This window comes from Rhinichthys klamathensis, unplaced genomic scaffold (genome assembly GCF_029890125.1).
Source record: "Rhinichthys klamathensis goyatoka isolate OS25496 unplaced genomic scaffold, OSU_Roscu_1.1 h1tg000269l_1, whole genome shotgun sequence".
Taxonomy (NCBI): Eukaryota; Metazoa; Chordata; class Actinopteri; order Cypriniformes; family Leuciscidae; genus Rhinichthys; species Rhinichthys klamathensis.
In genome coordinates this window covers 3104302-3123383 of record NW_026606789.1, presented here as the reverse complement: position 1 = coordinate 3123383, position 19082 = coordinate 3104302, and the positions used below count along the sequence as shown (strand labels likewise).

At 40.9% G+C, this 19082-nt stretch overlaps 1 protein-coding gene across 4 annotated transcripts in view; it reads right to left on the bottom strand.

The window, feature by feature from the left end:
- The window catches only part of vps13d (vacuolar protein sorting 13 homolog D), a 45072-nt gene that overhangs the window by 5205 nt on the left and 20785 nt on the right, over positions 1-19082 (bottom strand). For 3 of the 4 annotated variants that reach the window (XM_056268096.1, XM_056268095.1, XM_056268097.1), the window contains exons 32-67: positions 18595-18728; positions 18338-18493; positions 18070-18259; positions 17504-17578; positions 17209-17406; positions 17032-17121; positions 14756-14896; positions 14506-14631; positions 13502-13576; positions 12949-13054; positions 12717-12869; positions 12394-12529; positions 12046-12093; positions 11815-11965; positions 11505-11721; positions 11178-11425; positions 10878-11069; positions 10644-10770; positions 10286-10428; positions 9862-9992; positions 9567-9742; positions 9325-9448; positions 7829-8064; positions 7548-7650; positions 7299-7456; positions 7053-7161; positions 6776-6946; positions 6531-6635; positions 6234-6383; positions 5659-5808; positions 5449-5545; positions 5218-5366; positions 4960-5094; positions 4659-4826; positions 1530-1662; positions 1206-1398 (exon numbers count right to left, since the gene is read on the bottom strand). In XM_056268096.1, coding sequence (XP_056124071.1) covers positions 1206-1398; positions 1530-1662; positions 4659-4826; positions 4960-5094; positions 5218-5366; positions 5449-5545; positions 5659-5808; positions 6234-6383; positions 6531-6635; positions 6776-6946; positions 7053-7161; positions 7299-7456; positions 7548-7650; positions 7829-8064; positions 9325-9448; positions 9567-9742; positions 9862-9992; positions 10286-10428; positions 10644-10770; positions 10878-11069; positions 11178-11425; positions 11505-11721; positions 11815-11965; positions 12046-12093; positions 12394-12529; positions 12717-12869; positions 12949-13054; positions 13502-13576; positions 14506-14631; positions 14756-14896; positions 17032-17121; positions 17209-17406; positions 17504-17578; positions 18070-18259; positions 18338-18493; positions 18595-18728 — 5194 coding nt within the window. The remainder of the gene's footprint in view (positions 1-1205; positions 1399-1529; positions 1663-4658; positions 4827-4959; positions 5095-5217; positions 5367-5448; positions 5546-5658; positions 5809-6233; positions 6384-6530; positions 6636-6775; positions 6947-7052; positions 7162-7298; positions 7457-7547; positions 7651-7828; positions 8065-9324; positions 9449-9566; positions 9743-9861; positions 9993-10285; positions 10429-10643; positions 10771-10877; positions 11070-11177; positions 11426-11504; positions 11722-11814; positions 11966-12045; positions 12094-12393; positions 12530-12716; positions 12870-12948; positions 13055-13501; positions 13577-14505; positions 14632-14755; positions 14897-17031; positions 17122-17208; positions 17407-17503; positions 17579-18069; positions 18260-18337; positions 18494-18594; positions 18729-19082) is intronic. The other variant, XM_056268098.1, reaches the window with a different exon arrangement.

Sequence of the window (19082 nt, the reverse complement as noted above, 5' to 3'; positions counted from 1 at the left end):
AGGATGTGAAGATTTGCTGCTGAAGTACTACCTGCAAAATGTGTTATTGAGAACATGTAATAGTTGGGTCAGACTGCATCCGCTGTGACCCCTGAATCCTGCAGATTTTCGGTGTGAACTCTGGCTGAACTCTTGGCCGCACTGTGGCAGGCACGCTCCGAATGCCTCTCCCTTAAACTCCCCCAGCTCTACACTACACAGTTCACCAGCAGGTCTCTTCTCCGCGCACACACACACACACACACACAGCCTCTCTCCATTCAAGCGGAATGGTGAGAGGACCTGAAACTCATTTCTCCTTTAGTTGGAGCAGTAAAACCACAAACACTCCCCACTGCACATATACATAGGCAAATGAAGAACAAATGGCTTTACATACCAGACAGCCTGTGTAATATGACCTGGTTTTGGGCCCCCTCATAAAACCTCAGGTAGAGCTGCTGGCTTTAGAGGATGAAGTGAAGGTGAGACCCTGAAGGCTGCTCTTAAAACAGTAGGCAAGTTCTTCGACCAGTTCTGGATTGTGCTTTGGATCATTAGCAGGTGTTCATTAGTGTAGAGTTTGGCTAGCCACAAGCTAAACTCATCAAAAGGCAGGTGGGATTTACTGGCACATCAACAGAGAGGTCACGTAGGCTCTGCAAAGTTGTAAGAGCTATAAACATTGAACCACAGATACCCCCTTTTCAACTGAAATGGTGATGGTTTCGGTGCCGAAGCCAGTGCTCAACAAGGGGATTTATTCCACCGACTTCCAGCTGAACAATGACTGTACAATGAACAGTAACTGACCGCGTGACTACAAACAAGCTGCATTATGGTCTTTATGACTATTAATGTCAGTAGTTTTAAGAATTTAAAAGTAATCTAATGCAATGTTTAGTAGATGTAACATACAATTTATAGTAAATTGATAGTAATAATATATCTAAAATATTTTTTATTTTAGACAGACATTGAAAATTAGGTGATTGGAGGTGCTGAGCAATGTGACATTTATTGCATTGTTTCTGGTGTTTTTTTAATCAACCTCTTCAGACTGTTTTGTTTCTGTTTTGTATTCCATCTTGGAACACGGCTCTGGCACCCTGTGCTTGGAAAAGGGCCATGAACAAGGCCGTGGATATGCCACTCATCTAAATATGTCTGTCATCCTTTTCTATAAAAAAAAAGATATCCTGAATACATAATTGAGTGGAAAATACCTGTTGCTTAGGCTGGCCATTTCTCTGACAGTTTGTGCTGTTTCGGAGGCAAAATCCAAAGCTCCTGCCACAGGTTTCGTTACTGTGCCAACCAATCCCTTCCCCAGACCAGAGAAAAATCCACTGACACCCCCCTCAGTCTTCACTCCCTCCACCGTTGATGTTATCACACTGGTCAGACCGCCAATGATGCCTACACAGCAATGAAACGGCAAGTTAGGTTCAGTGGACAAATCATGGTACAGTACAATAACAATCTTATAATATTGCACAATGGTACAATAAGTGCCTTAATATTGAGAAATGCCAAATGTTTTGATGTACCATGAGCAAGACCATGAATCCCTGCCACAAGGTGCTCTCCACTGGTGGCTCCATGATAGCGAATGCACTCTCGTTCAGTCTGATGCCGATTGTCCATTGTCTTGCCCAATCCATCTGATAAGGTACCTGCAAACTGCACAGGCAGATAAACATTTACCAACAACATATGAAAAGAATAGTAGATTATATGTACTACAAATGAACAATTCTCATACCAGAAAGAAGCATTGCCACTTAAATGAATAAAGAAAATATTGAACTATAATATTATTATGCAGTATTAATAAGTTAATTGTACCAATAAGAAAACAAACCAAACCACATGTGGCATGAAATACATTTATACAGAATCTTTGAATTTGTCATTCAAAGATTTGTCAATACATCAGGAATTGGAACAGTTGCTGACAATTGTCTTTTCAGTTAGTGAACCCACCCCACAGTGACCCTAAGGAGTGGACTGTCTACTTTAGGACACATCAATGACTTATTGTGGTCCGTGTCACATTTTCAGCAAAAGTCCATGTAGCTCTTCAGCTGTTTATTCTGTGAACTGCAGTCAAACAAAATCATGCAAATCAACTATTCTATTTTCCTATGAGTTCATGAGACACATTTATTTCTAATGTCTCACAGTCACAGTCACTCAAGCTTTATTTGCAAGGGAGCCACATTCTGGGCAACCACCATGGTTCTCAAACCCTTCCCCTGCTGAAATGAGGAAACACATCGATATTACAGATAACTGATTTTACACACCATCTCATCCAACTGTCAAATATATCAGGCTGTAATTTGTCTAATAGGGTGGCGCTCCCCCCTCTTGGCAGAGTTGACCTGACTTTGCCCAGAGTGGCCCCCCTCAGGTCCCCTGCAGGTGCCTCCTGGAAGGGAGTTTGTGTTACAGGCCCAGTGAGCTCCCTACTGCAGCCAGAGCACTTTATAAACACAGGCACATTCTGCAGAATTCAAGCAAGAGCCAGGCATGAACTTGGGATGACCCTCCAAGCAAAGTCCCTGGTGAGTTCATCTGAAGGCCAGTTCAGATTCTCTGCTCCTCCTCTTCCACCTCCCTCTCTCACATTCTCTTCCCTTTTTTTAGGCTTGGCTGTGAAATTATACCAATACATTTACCAGATATGAGTATGCGGGAGGGAGAGGAGGATCAGAACACTTTCAAGTTTATGGCCCCCCCACACCACCCCTTCTTGAGCCATTAGACCATCCTATCTCAAAGCAGGGCCCCTAGAGGTGTGCGGGAATGTGTCCCAGTGTCTATGTGTGAGAAAGAAGATGTAAAGGAATGAAAACCATGATGTGATTGCCAAGAAGTGGTTGAGTCTGACAGAGATGTGAAAAACTGTACAAGCTGATGAAGGTAAATTCTGATCCACAGCAAGAGAGTTCGAGACATGGAAACAGTGATGGAAAAATCAGCTTTATGCGGCAGCAGGGGGTAACTTTGCTGAAAATATGTCTAATGCATTGCTCAATATGAATTCAAATGTGTGTTTAAAGTATAGGTGCTATTGAAAGAAAATCAGTGGAGAAGGTTGGAGGCACAGACACACTGACTGCAGTCAATGGAGGGTGCATTAGCTGAAATACCTATTAAAAAAGGCCCAGGCCCCCATAAAGGTAAAACTAACAACAGAGAATTCCTGATGTCTGCACATGTTCCAAAATAAATTCTGGGTGGCCACTGACATAAGTTACAAAAACTAATAGTAATCTTTGCAAATACAATAAACCTCAAGCTTTCTAGGCACTTGATCAAACCAAAGCTCTCCAATGCCTTTTATATCTTTCATTAAAGTTTTTCCACCCCAAGCGGTATGACATGGAGCCTTATACAGTTGGTGGATGATTTTGGCAAAACATTTTTATTCATGCTGCTGGAAGTTCTCCAGGGGGAGTAATAATTTGTTTATACTCATGAAATTGAATTAGTGGCAAAAAAGCAGCCAACAGAGAAAGTTTTTTTCTCTCAAGCAAACCTAGGCATTTGTTCAGCAGTTCGTGGGTAATGAGCAAATACCTTAAAAGTTACTACAGCCAAAAGTAGAGTTGAAGTCAAAGAAATGGACTGCAAATATCAACTATAATTATTCAGTATGATGAGCATATTTAAACAAACTCACCTTGGCTAAAAAGCAGCGAAGTGAAATGAGAACGGGTCAAGTGCGAATGTGAAAGTGCTGATTGAGACATAGTGTTGTCCAAAGCTATGAGTACTTAAGACATTAGCTTGGCGAGTGTGGCTGGAAGGAAAGTAAATGAGAGCACAGAGGGAGCGGACAGAGGGAAAAGCATACAAAGCGCTGTCTGACAGTGAGCTGGCTGCCAATGAAGGACGTGGTGCGATGGCCTGTTAGACAGACATGCTGAGAGCTGGCTGCAGGACATGAAGTGGAGGCTCAGGTCTGACCACACACAACTGCAGCCACATACGAGTACACACATTCACACACTGGTGCCATGAGCCAATTCCATCTGCTCAAACAAACTTCTTATAATGTTCATGAGAAAGTTACAGGGCTGATATTCAACTTTTATGCTGACAAAACTATTAAATGCCGGTGTTCCCATGATTCTCTAAACATGCAGAATCCTGCCTGTTTACACAGGGAGACCAAAAGTAATAAACTTCACTGAACCTTCACCACTTTATTGCATATTAGGAGGAAAATCAGGTCAGATTGCTCTGCTGGTGAACATCATGTGCATTTGACCTTCCTATGCTGTTCCCATTCTTCTCCTGGAAATCATCAAATTACAACATGTGGCTAATTCTAGTGTTCTGCTCAGGCAGACTGCTTGGACGCTTCTTCAAAAACATTCAATAAGAAGTCTGTGAAATAAACAACTTCAGCTTCTAATTTACATTTGAACAGACCAGATCACGGATGAAAATTCGTTCTCTTGCTTTTTTTTCGTTATGACTTGGCCTTGCACTCAGTGAATTCATGTCTTGCAGTTACAGCTCTGGTACTTTGCAGCTAAACAGATTGACTTTATCATATATCATATATTTGGGAATAGTTCAAATAACCCTGTGAAATACTTAAGTGATCGGGTATCATGCATTGTTAGGTGAAGTCGACAGAAAATAATGTGAAATTTTCTTACCTTGGCAGCTGAGTTGGAAACACCATGTGTAACACTGCGGATGAGCCCTCCAACGTTGCCATACTTGATGAGTTCATTCATACCCTCAGTGACGTCGTTCAGTAAGCCCATGGGGTTGCCCAGGAAGTCTACTGAGCCCAGGATCTGAGCCGCCTGACTGATAAGCTCCTACAAAAAGACAGAAAGAAGATACTGTCCAAGAGCTGCTGAAATCACACTGTGGTGATGCAAACGCTTATACCACAATGTATAGTATGAAAATATAATGTAAACATAATTCAGAATGAAGAATGTTTATGACCTCTTTGAAGTGCTTGAGGATGTCACTGATGATCATCTCCTGTGTCTCATAGGGATGGACTCGAGTGTAGGGGTACATGTTAATGATTGCATCTTCAAACCGAATGAGTGGGAACCCAAGGGTTCCCTTCAAGGCCTGTGCAGAACAACGCTTGATTATAATGCAGACAACCACAGCATAATGCAAACTTCAAACAACAAAACTGCAACCAGTGAAGCACTTATAGTATAACAGTTGATTATACTGTGGCTTTTGTACCTTGAGGTCAGGGGGCAACTTGTGAGAGGTGAAGACACTCAGCTTGACCTGAGGGACACTGATCTTTAAGTTTTCAAAATAATAGCGCTTTGGAGTTCCGGCATCTTCGCTGGCTTTCTCATAGAGGTTCTCATCCAGCTTCTCTACCTCTGAAACACAAAATCATGAACTTAGCAGACAGAGCATAATGAATTCCCCATACTACACACCAGAGGGATACCCACTACGCACCTCCCTCTGTCTGACCGTAGCCAAAGAATATGAGCAGTTTCATCAAGAGCTTTTCCTCAATGATGACAGTATAGCGGCGTGCTGTGACCATCAAATGCTGCAAGGCAGAGAGTAAAATATATAATCAAACTCCTGTAGTCAAAGGAAAATGTACAGATAAGCCTGAAGCATTTTGGTGAGAAAGTGAATCCAAACGTTCACTGCTTTCACCTTAAAAAGGTCTGTGAGCATAAGACTGCTGGGCACTTTAACAGCGTTGACCTGCAGAGCAGGACCCGAGTCCACTGTAGTACTTTCAATGGAGCCTGGAGTCACAGACAGCAAAACAGGGTGAGTGGAGCCCAGGAGCTGATTGTCCACCTGTAATAGATGAGAGAGTAAAGACATATATCAGAAATGTTTGCTTTAGAATGAAAGATTTGTGGGAAAGGATACAGCTTCTTTGGCAACTTTCATGCCTGTCTACTGGATTAAACTTGGCTAAAGTTGATTTTTTTTGGAAGGTCTACAATGTTAGATTTGGTAGGGTCTGTACTAATTGAGATCCGTAAAGTGTGTGCTGGGATCTGGTATGGATCAAACCCACTGATCATTGCATTTTCTTGGTATCTCTGTTCATGTGTTTTTGTATAAAAAGCTGATGATCGTAAACATGGTGAATGATCAGAAAAATCTAGATAAACTAATTAGTCTCATTAATCGTCAACCATCTTGAGCCATTCCTAAACCAAAGTGAGTAATTCCAAAACATTGGATGAATGCATTTTAGGTCTGTGGATGCTTACCTGAATGTCTCTCACTGTAAGTTCCAGTACCTGGCTGGCAGCGGTGCGGGTGAAGTGCACATCGATGCCAGACAGGGTGGCAAACACTAGCTCTTCAGGGAGCTTATTCACCAGTGATAGACCCACTCCTTCCTCTAGATTCACCAACACCTACACACAAGGGCAAGAATATGGAGGTCTGAACTTCCAAGTTCAATATTTGAGAACACTGTGCTAATTCGGTTTTTACTGGAAACACAATGATGGTAAAATTCCAAATCAATCAATCTGCTGGACAAACAAAAACCTGGTTTTTACCTCAAGCTCCTCCTCAGGAACTTTCGTCTGAGCACTCTCTTTATTCTGGTCTTCCTCAGTGCTGGGAGAGGGTCTATTCACGCGCCGTTGGTTGAAGTCACTGATCTGAAATGAGGTATGCAGCATCTCATTATATTAGAAAGTGTGAAAGAAAGATAAGAACTGATTCAATTTCATATGGTTTCAGATGGCATGCTATCCCAACCATGCAATTCAATAACAACGAGACAGGAGGGGTGTCTTGCCTGTAGTACTCGTGTGGGCCCATCAGGCAGGACCTGTACGGACAGTACACCTGAGCCAGGTCTCATTTTCTGGTTGATAAACTGTTGCTCTGGTGTCGGTTCCAAAACACCAGAGTCTGGTCCCAGTACCACCTCGGCACCATCGTACAGGCCAGATACTCCACCTCTTACCTAAAACAGCACATACAATATTTTAAAGAGCCACAGATTCATTCATACTGGAAAAAAAGTGAAAAAAGCAACAACAAAAAAAACGGATGAAAGAAGAAGGACAGACCTGGACGACTAGTCTGGGCAAACCACAGGTCAACATGCCAGAGCTGAAGTGCCATGTCTGGGTGGTGCTGCGGCGGTTGTCTGGCCGTCTCAACATCAGAGGCTCATAGCTAAAAAAGAAAATGCAAGATACGTGAGAAATGACACCCGCACACCATGATAATGTTTACTCTCCACAGGGACAAGAACAAGCTTAAGATAGACAGCACAAGTTGTCCTTTGTTGTGCTGTGAAGAGTTTAAGTAACCTGTTGTCTGTCACTGCAGCCAGTCCAGCAATGTCAAGCACTAAAGATGAAGTGAGGGGTCGAGGCTGAGAAGGTTTGCTCTGTGGAGGTGATGAGCCCTCATGACAGAGCATTCCTGTTCCTGTCATCCGCCAAAGTTGGGAGCGCTTTCCAGGCTCCTAAACAGACAAAGAAATGTGAGAACCTTTGAGAATAAACTAGAAATGGTGAAACTGGCAGATATAAAGCTGAGAAAGAATATAAGCAGACCTTTTTCTTTAGGATGACTCTCTGTGTTTTCGTCTCCACATCAAGCACCAGTTCAGCACAGCTGACCACCCGCTTCTTCCCCACTGGCCTTTTTCCTCCATCTCTGTTATCAAATCAAAGTGTCAACCTCAAGTGAATATTTACTTATATTTACAAACACCAGTTTGACGAGGTAATATTTGAGTGAGTCAGCCACTGGAAAGTTTTCCGCTTGAAATTGGTCAAATGACCAATTCCAAGGATGAGTAAACTATTTGTAAAATTAAAGGTGGAGAACTCACTCTGAGAATGTGAAGGACGCAGCAATGTAGATGAAGTTCTCATAGTAGAGCTTGTTGTATTCTCTAAAGAAGTTCATGTCAGCGGTAACCTCTGAAGATCCGGCTCCCTTCACAGTGAGGGTGAGGTAGGGTTGAAGAATAGGTTCATCGCAAGCGTAGTCCAAAACTGCCCCAGCTTTTACCTCTGTGTGTAGCCGGATATCAGCCACTCCATGTTGCCAGAACTGGATAGGCACCTGAGGTAAAGAGGACATGAGGACCAGAGAGTTTGTGGAGAATGTGGTTCTGCAATAAGCTTTAAGACCATTTTAGAGGCCATTTACACTGCCATCATAAGATACCAGAAGTAAAAATCAAAGCTATCCATCAGCTTGAATAAAACTAAATAACATGGCACAGAATTGGCAGCTGGAAGTGACCTGGGAAAACATCTAATTTCCCTCACTATGTTGGCAAGATCAGACCTGACGTTTTGATGTCAGAGATAAAAAAAAGAAGATGGTTGAATAAAAGCAGGAGCTCACAGAGCCTTAGGCAAAGCTTTTAGAGTAGGCCTATGAGTCGAGAGGGACATACTGCCAGTGACAGTAGAGCAAGGTGCAAGCAGGAAGATCTAGGATACTTCTATCCTGGACAAGAGTGTTTGATGATGAAAGATCTGAAACGCCAAGATAAATCATTGAGAATGTGTCTAATCCCAGCACCAACAGACTTTTTATTGCTTAATATCAAGACCCACACAAAAAGAGCAGCAAAATGTCTGCCCAAAATAATTATTAGCAGATTAAAAAAAAAATCTGTTTTGATGTAAGGGCAGCACTGAGACAGAGAAGCCATCGGATGTAGAGCTGCCAGGTGTGAATTCAATGCTTGACAGATGAATCGATTGCTTAAGTCAAGCCAGGGGGAGTAAAAGAGCTATTTCATATGACAAAAGCTTTATATCCAGCTATTGTAATGGCTAGAATGGTGTCTCGCTCTGTAAATTTAAAACCACCAACAGATCATATGACGCTTTGGGGTTAGGGAAGTTGATGGAAAATGTACACACCTGCAAATCCCCCATTAAACCCCAGATAACAGGATGATATTAATAACAGGTACACTTTTTAAGTAGAAGGTGCTTTATCTTGCTATGCCTACTCTTTCATGAATGTTATTGTGTCCAAAATTGAACACTGAAAGGAAATAATATTGTCTTGATAAATGTCATTATTTTAGGAAGTCAGAAGTGCAAACAGAACCAAATGTCTCCTATGACATTTCTGAAATGCAAGAGCAGTTTCAGAACAATTTCTTAAACAATATAGGTTTGGGATTGCGGTTAGTACGGCATTCTTATTCATGTGCTCCGACAAATTCTCATGGGTGACCCGGGTTCAAGTAAAGGCCACGGCATATTCCCAACCATCCTAGTGCTACTCTTTAGTCTCAAATCTTCTGAGCCATTCTACTGCCTCACAATACTTGACAATGTGTACCCTCTGAGGACTTACCTCAGAGATGTTATCAATACGGAAGGGTGGGGGCAGCTGGTCAGTGTCACTGAATGAGATTTGATGCGTTGCCCCTTTCAAAGCAATCTCAGCACGCAGGAAGAAGCAGTTCCCTAAAGTGTCCCTATGGAACACATAATGAGAGGAATATATGTCAGTGAAATCAGGAACTATTCCCTCAGTCATTTTCTGTTCTGTTCAGCCATCTCTAGAGAGTGAGTGTATTTGGTGGCATTAGGTACCTCATGTTGATGTGGAAAGATTTAGGTTTGTTGACCTCAAAACCTCCAGACCAGGTGCAGTTGGGTACATCCATGAGACGGACACAGAGAAGCTGATCATAGTCATTTCTAGGCCAGTGGAACACCACACTGGATCCTGGCAGGGTGGAGATATATCCATCTGGATGTGCTGTACCCTACAACAGGTTATCATAACAAACAAAATATTATCAAGTATTTTCCTGTCTTTTACGATACATTAAAATATCTAAAAACATAGCACAAAGACAAACACAATGAAAACATGGACTCCCACCTTTCCTCTGACAAATTCCCTCTGCGAGAAGGCTAACTTCTGAGATGATCGATTGTCAAGTAGGTATCGTGGAGCAAAGGTCACAATGTGTGTGTCACGATAACGGCCTTTCCCCTTCCTCACATTTATTCCTATAATAAGACATTATATTCCATTATTAAATCACCTTAGCACAGGGGTGTCCAATCCTGCTTCTGGAGGGCCACTGTCCTGCCGAGTTTAATTCTAATCAAAAACACACCTGAACCTGATAATCAATGTCTTTAGGGTTACTAAAAACTTCCAGTCAGGAGCGTTGCGGGAAGTTGAAGCTAAACTCTTCAGGGTGTTGGCCCTCTAGGAGCAGTATTAGACATCCCTGACTTAGCAGATACCACAATGCAAGAGAAACGTTTCTTAAAATAGTATAAGCATTCCTTATTACCTATATTATAGATGAGTCCAGGTCTGTTGCTATGCTGGATGACTTTGAGTGCTCTCACTCCACTGCCCCCATCCAGAGAGAAACCCTGGCACCATCCTGGAACACCATCTGGGTGGATCCCTTTACCGATCCGCATGGTGCACCTGTTCAAAGAGGACAAGACTTTAGAGAGCTTTAATAAGGGGTAGTTATGCAGTTAAATTACATTTCTGCTATGTTGGATAATAAATAAATAACTCTGGCTGTGAAATGTTTTTGCAGGCTAATTAAATGAGATAATTTATTCAAAAGCATTTGATGGGTGAGCATGGTGTGAACACACAATGTTCTTTGGTTTTTCCCCTTCTCTTGCACTCACATATTGGGTTGCTCTTTGTCAGTGTAGCAAAAGAGCAGTGGGCTCAAACTCCTGGCTAACTCATGCTCCTCAAACTGCCCAGCGGCATCCGTTTTCCCATTGTCCTGGCGGAAGATCAGAGGCAGCCCTGCAGACACAATAACCAATGAAAATATTACAGACATGGTGCAGTACAATTTAAGTCTTGAATTCAGATCATCAATCTGTAGTCAATGCTTAGATATGAAAGCATACCAGTCTTGTTGACAAGCCAGTAAGAAGCAGAGATGAGGATTTTTAATGCTCCTTGGGCTCTGAGAATAATCCGAATGGTGAGACAGAGCAGCCGTTTGTTGACATCGTATAGCCGCATACGCACCACATAATTTTGTGTACCAGGAGGGATGAGCAGCTCCTTACAAATAGGAAAGTTCTCTAGAAGCACACCTAAGAACAAACAGCATACTCGTGAATGCTTTATGTGGATTAAAAAAGCAAATAGGTACATTTTCATGTTAAATATGTAAAAGAAATGTAGCATGTACTCCATTTCACCTAATTCTATATTTTGTGATGTGTCTACAGCATGCAGCACTGCCTCTTTGCCCGGTTTCATGGTTCCCTTGATTGAGGTCCCTTTGATGTAGTAGTTGAGGTCACAGGGAAGGAGGTTGGCCAGCACTAGCGTGGGCAGTAGATAGATGGTGTGACCTGGTTGGCGGTAGATCTGCTTTGTACCTCCTGCCACAGTTTTGGCAGGCTGCTGTTCAGGGTAGTTCTCTTTCTTAATGACAACACAAAACCTTAAAAAAGAACAAAACGGTTTACAACTCAAGTTTCATTTGTCTTGATATTTTCTTTCTCCTCCCAGCCTGTTTTTACCTGAAGTTGCGTTTGAGTTGTTCATCAAAATCTGCTGACTGGCACTCTCTCTTGCTGCTGCTGACGTCACCAGGCCGCTCCACAGTCGTCCAATGGATGGGCACCTTACAGAAGAACAACCCTAAGCCTTTAGGTCTTGACTGAAGCCTCCAAGAGGTCAGATGGAGAGGGATGGCCAAGGCCTCTCCGGGCAGGATGGGTGGCAGGACAACAGGTTCTATAGAAGGTAAACAGTTAAAATAAGATCCATAATAAATAAACACAGGTAAACCATCGCAAACAGCGTCTGTGTGGGTTTGTAGACACTTACTGTCTGGAGCCGAAGGGCTGTCTAATCGCACTTCCATGGGAACCTCAAGACGATTCTTAACTGTGAGCGCTGACTGCACCGTAATGACCTTACGTGCACTGCCCTCCATAGTGATAGAGAAAACCACTCGAACAGGCGGCAAGGCTGAGAACTGAACAGAGATTATAGACTGTCTGCAAACTAGGATAATTAGGATAATTTGGTGTAATGGTATGAGGTACAAACACTTACATATACATGAGGGTGTATGATGTTGGTTCTGCTAATTGGGCTGCCAACCTAGAAAAGCCAGGTCATTACATTTTTATGAAGCATTATTTCCATTTTTCATGAACTACTAAAATATTTTGTATCTCAAAATGATCACGAAAGAGGGGGGGGAAAAACCCATTCATTTCAAAGACCCATGAGCGAAATCCAAGACTTCAAAATGCATGTAGAGAATCGCTAATATAATGCATTTATGAATTACCGTACTAATGATTTTAATAGTTCGAATGAAGATAAAAAAAACTTCCTTCTCCACATAACTAACTACTGAATTTGCACAATTACAAAATGTTTGACCCATTAACTCACAGTGCTCGAGGGGTTGTTTCGATCAGGGGCGGCGTAGCGGAAAAACACTCCAACCTTGTCCACTGACACTGGCTTCACCTGCTCCCAGCCCACAACACGCACCAGCAGCTGGTGGAGTTTCAGCTCATGGGTGTGTCTGAGGTCAGAGCACATTATCAGCAAAGAGATGAAAAGTAAAATCAATGAGGTATTGAGAAGCAAACAGTACAGCAAAAAAAGCTAGCCTTTAAGTCAAAAACATTTCAACATAGACTATCCTGTCCAACATTAGCACATTCAAAGCCTATTGGATTTGCGTTTACAAAAGAGACACCCTCTGCTACCTATGTCTCAGTTTCTCCCGGGCCTCAAACTCAAACGGGAGCTCCTCCCCTGGCAGCACCTCTCTCCACTGGCTGATGTTGTGCGTATCATCTGTTCCAGGCCCATTCACTTCAGATATGGAGTCGGCACTACTGCTGTGAGATAGTGCCACTCTGTGGACACAGCAGAACCACCATGTATTTTCCCAAAATATAAAATGTAGTTAAATACTGTAGTGTGAGCTCTTCTGACCTGGTTGGTGTGGTAGTAAGAGTAGCAAACCACATAGTGCAGCCAGTATGGTTGCGTAAGGCATAGGGCACAAACGGCTGCCTCCTCTTGGAGAGCTTCATATCCGCTGAAACATGGCATGAATATAAAATCAGCCACAGGTCTCACGCAAGATTGTGAATAATGCCAGCTATATCAGGTATTGTGCACCAAAATGATTTTTTGGAGGAAAATGAGCTAGAAATGTTCCTCCCTAAAGTATGGCCCAAATCATACATTAATGGAGATGCCACAGAAAAGAAAGACTATAAATGAAAATTCAGTAACAATTTCACAACACATTCATAAATTCTGTAACAAGACAGCATGATTTAAAGAAAAATATGACATCATAAACCGTTTCACACAAAACATATCTAATATGCATACATGGGAATGGGTTAGGGTCAGGGGTAAATCATGGGTTAGGGTTAGAAAAAAAAGCCCAGAGAACAATGGTATCCTAAGCTTTACGATACCAAACACGACAGCCTTCTGACTTCTCTAAAGTTGGCTACGCGTCTATGAACTGTACCTCGGGCATGAATCTGCTGCTCGAGACAAGTCAAGCTGGTAGAGCTTCTAGTTCTAAGGTAGGCAAGAGGAAGACCTGACAGCAGAGAGAAAAGGAGAAGAGAGAGAGACATGCTAGGAGGTTGTAGGAAGAGGAGCGGAGACGCATACGGTCAAAGAGAAGGGTAGAATGAGTTGCACACATCATGGTAGTATATGTTGCGATCTTCTCTAAAAATACAGATAGAACTAATTGTTAGTCACTAATTCAGCATGATATTAAGATTTACATTTAAATTTGTTGTTGATTTTCTGGGTTTAAACTCTGTGAATTGTGTATTTTACAATTCATTTATTTGTCTAAAGCTGAAGTGTGTGATTGTAAAGATGTTACAAGTCTATCCTCCCATCCTAGCTTTGTTCTATCCTAGCTTAAAATGCAGAAACAACTATAAGCAAATGATTTGTAGGTTGATTTCTCCTGTTTGTCAGACCTGTTTGGAAACCCTGATTAAAAATCTGTATTTTTGCAATTTAGCCTTCAAAAGTTTGAGGTCAGCAGGATTTTTTAAAAGAAATTAAACCTTTTTTTCTATAAGGATGCTTTAAATTAATCAGAAGTGACAGCAATTAATGACAGTAAAAGATTTCTATTACAAATAAATACTGTTCTTTTTAACTTTCTATTCATCAAATCCTGAAAAGTATTACAGGTTGATAAGAAAGGAATAACTAAACCTTTAAAATATTACACTTTAAAATATAGTTATTTTAAATTGTAATAATTTTTCACATTATTACTGTTCTTACTGTATTAGTTATAAAATAAAAGCATTTGTGGTGAGTATAAGAGATTTCTCTCAAAGACACTTTTGAACAGTAATCTATATTTGGTTACACTAAAGGTGCCTAAATTACACACTTCAGCTTAAAAAAATTAAGTAAAAGATTTATTAGACTCCAGTGCAGTTAATCTTTTTTAAGAGCTGGACGAGAGTACAGGTTCAGCAGACGGCTGATACTCACTCTGGCCAAAGGAGGGGGGGTCCACTGATGACCCCATCCAAGACAGAGTGGTGGAGGGCTGTGGCGACTGCTCGTCTTCCTTGCAGTAATCTGCCAACCACGAAGTCTTGGTGGTGCTGTACTGCTCTGTGAGTCAGGACGACAGGCCCGCAGCAGGGTGTCAATATTAACATACCACTTATAAATATGGAAGCAAACAGTTAGAGAAAAGCATGGAGGCCTATGAGTGTGTTTGACCCAGACTATGTACCCAGTAAGACAGAGGTGATGTTGACATCCAGCCTCTGCTTGGCTCGTACTCCGATCTTCAGGCGAGGAGGATGGAGCCGGCCTGCCGCCTGTCGCTGCCAATCCAGGAAACACGGCCAAGGCTCGATGAATGGCTCCCAGCCTGTAGACCGGCAGACACAAGTGTGCGTGCTTATGAATGTACACAGAAATACATAGTGTAGGGTTTACACTCCGTTCACAATTACTTCACAACTCAATGCCTGAAAATGACCTATATGGTTTTTCCTTGAAAATCAGTCATGTGGCACAACAAACGTAAAATGGTCAACATCAAACAATTCCTTCATTTAATAATGGGCTAGAAACAGTGCAGAATCCTCATATTTATTATGAAAACAGTTCAATATATCTGTCAATATTGGATATTTAATTGTGCCAGTGTTATTTTAGTACTGTTCGTATACTATTATAGTATTTATTATTTTTATATTTTCATTTTTAGGGCAGAGCACCGATTTTAGCACCGATGGTGTGAGGACCCTATTGGAATTGCTCTGTTTATTATTAGGTTTTGTTGTATTAAACGATTGCTACTTAAATTAATTTTTAAAGTAAACTTTAATTTGTTTTTATTTCAGTCTAGTTTTAGTCATTTTATTTTTTTATTTTTTTATCTAATATGTATTTTCTATCTATCATATTTTAGCCTTATTTTAATTACAGAAAATTATTTTTAATAGTTTTAATTTTAGTTATCAATAGCAACCTTGAATTGTTCATGGTCATTTGTCCAGTTTTTACATGTAAATTGCCTTTGTCGTATTCTAACAATCATTTAAAGTTAATCTTTGAAAACAGTAGTAATTTAATAACACTGTTTTTACGGTATTGTAGGTAGGAATTTTATAAAAAAAACTTTTTTCCAAATTTGTTTAAACTTTCTATATATATCAATGCATAATTAAAATGTAAGTACTCTGATAAAAAGAGTATAAAAATCGAGTGACTCTAGACCGTTTAATCTGCACTAAACACAGCTCATTATTTCCATCCGGGACGAAACAAAGGATTGGCTTAGGCGACTGTCACTCTCTCGCAACCATGGCAACCACCCTTTTGCCACACAGGACCTGCCCACTTGCGCGTACCCGTTTGATTTGAGGAATTCAAGAGGCACGGAACCTAGGAATAGCAAAACAATGGCAGAGAAAGACCAATCAAAATTCACATATGCAGTTCGCGAAGGCAAACCAGCCAAAAAAAGGAAGACAGTAACGTTACTAGAAAAGGTAATGAACAAAAAGTCTTTGGATAAACAACGATTTATCTGTCCTCGAGCTGACGATGCGGTACTTGTCTCTGGAGAGTGATTATCAGATAGTCCTCATCAGAGTCAACAATGCTTTCATCATGGAAACTCTTACATGCAGAACACCATATATGTTATGAATCTTACACGAAATTCATCTTCATCACAGTGTAAATGATGGCAATGGAAAAATGTGTATCATGCAACCTGTTTTTAGCTTTGCCTTATAGATAACTAGCTCGTTAGCGAATCCATAAATATATATTTTAAACTTTACCAATATCAATAAGCTAGCTTGGTAGTGAGTACAAAAATACATCTTATTTGTTTATCTTCATAATGATAAAGTTAGATTTTTTTATAACATGTGATTCTGACATGATGTCACTACATGCACTGCGCTCCTTCCTCTCCGCTCGTCTCAGGTAAATAATGCGTCTTCAGCTCAGCGGTCGGAGTCGCGAGTTCATGTGTTTTTGGGGCGTGGCTTTGGAAGGAGCCCAGAAGGGAGGGGGTGGAGTGAATGGAAATAATGAGCTGTCTTTAAAACAGTCGTGAGAGGTCTACAGACACTCGATTTTTATACTTTCTTTTTCAGAGTACTTACATTTTAATTATGCATTGATATATACAGAAAGTTTAAACAAATTTGGAAAAGAGGTTTTTTTATAAAAATCCTACCTACAATACCTTTAACATACTGTTTTAGCAAATATCAAAATGACTATTAATTTTTCATTCATTAACCAGTTATTGGCCTTCTCTGTATTAGCCAACATTTTAATAGCACTGCATCTCTACTTTCCAGGCATAAATTCGATTTTCCATCCAAGATTTTCAATGTGGTCTCAGACTTTTGAACTCAAACTCAATACTTCAAAATGACTCCAAACCAGTAAGATAAATGTTATTTGAACTGTAGAAAGAATCAGCTAACTTTTGAGAAGGTACTGAGATCCAGGGTGACACGCATGCCGAGATCTCACCTGAGAGTTCTCTGTTGTAATAATCTCCAGACAGAGTGAAACTAGCCTTGCCTTCCTGCATAGACCCAATCCTCTGGAGAACATAAAGACCTGTGATGAAAGAGAAAAGCCGCTACAGAATTGCCTTCCTACAGTATATGTGACATATGGAGTATCACAGTATGCGGTCATCCTCACGTGAGAAGGTGAGCTCTGCCAGAGGGACGTCACAGTCCAGACAGTCATCGATGAAGCAGATACACACGCTCTCGGCCTTCACTTCCACTCCAGATAGGGGATGAGCCGAGTGGCTGCTGGATTCGGAGTCAGCTCGGCTTCGGCTCGACATGATCTCTGCATTCTCCCACAGCCATGTTGCAGCTTGGTCCAACTGACCTATAATTCAATGTACACCAATATAGACAATGCAACACACCATTCTTGGATTCACATGTGTCTTTTGCAATGTTGGTAGACTAGTGCACTGCTGTACCTCTACAGTGAATGAGTGCACGTCTGCAGTCTTCCTTCCTGAACCCAAGGTCCTGTAAACGCTTAAGCTGACCTTCTACAATGAAATATTAGTAGAAACTTCAGCAAAGCTCTTTTCTAAAAAAGTCACATATTTACTTAAAGGGATAGTTCATCTAAACATTAACACACCTTCATGTCATTTCAAACTAATGGAAATCATGCACAATCTAAAATATATGGAATACAGGTGCCTAACCAAACAGTTTTTTTTTGTTATGATACAAAAAGTCATACAAAATGTGGATGTCAGTGTTTTCAGTGCATGATCACAACAAGGCTATCATATGCCTTCAGAAGACTTGGAATATAGCTCATGAGTCAAATGAACCACTTTTATAATACTTGTAAAGAACTGTTGTTTCCATTTTTAATCTTAAAAGACTCACAATCACTGCAATTGAATGGAAAAGGTAACTAGAAAAAAAGGAATATGGGTTTGGAATGACATGAACGTGAGTCAATGACAATATTTTAAAGAATTGAAATAAAAACAATATAAATATTTTTTTTAATTAGTGAACAAACCCAGTAAAGCCTCAGTCTTGAGCCTGAAGCTGTGCTTTGCGTCTGTACTGGCAGTGGATGCTGAACTCTCAGCTTCTGTGGCAGTGTCTGAAGGGCCGGTGGATCCTGTGGTGGGAATGGACTTAGCTATTGCAAGGAAAAGCTGCACATCATTGTAGGAAAGGCGGATGTCTAGAGCAGGAAACTGGATCTGTGGGGGAAACAAAATCTTGAATTGTGCACTTATGGCTCAATCCTGACCTGCGGTTCAATTCAACTCAGTACTGACCTCCAAGAGAGGTGGAAAGTCCGCTATGTTGAAGGCATCTAGGAGCCCTGAACTGCTCTGGTACGTTGGGCTGCCACAGAGCTCCATTTGCACATTGACAGGATCAATGATGGACAAAGCTGTTTCCTGCTCACTGCCCAGCCGACATGAGAATACCTAAACAGGTATTAAAAAATAAAAAATAAATCAAACAATCAAAATAACGCTTTCTTTTATGTCATGGATATTGTAAAATCACAGACATCCAGGGCAATTACCTCAATGCCTGCTAAACTGCCAAAGAAAGGCCTGTCCAGAAGTCGAGGCTTGTATGTCAGCACAGTAGTGCCTTTCAGAATGATAGCGTTGGTGTCCAAACATGAAGAATCTTCTACGACCACAAACTCTGTCCCTGGAGAAAAAGAAAAAAAAAGACTTATTTAAGCTTCCATTCTATGTAATATTTCTAATCAATCTATCCATCTATCTATCTAGTTTTTAAAACTACTAAACAAAAACGTAACCTATAAAACTTAAAACCTTCAAACTTAAAGCTGTTAAAACTACTTCAAATTTTCTGGCTAGGTTTTCTCAAGCCAACATCAAAGTTTGTCTACAATTTTGTTTTGTTTTTAATAACCAAGTTGATAACTAATGATCGTTGCGACGGAAGTGAATCAATTAAAACTAACTTTAGCTGGAAAATAACTTTATTCTAGAGCTGCTATAAAGCCAAACCATGATCTCTGATCTCATGATCAACAAT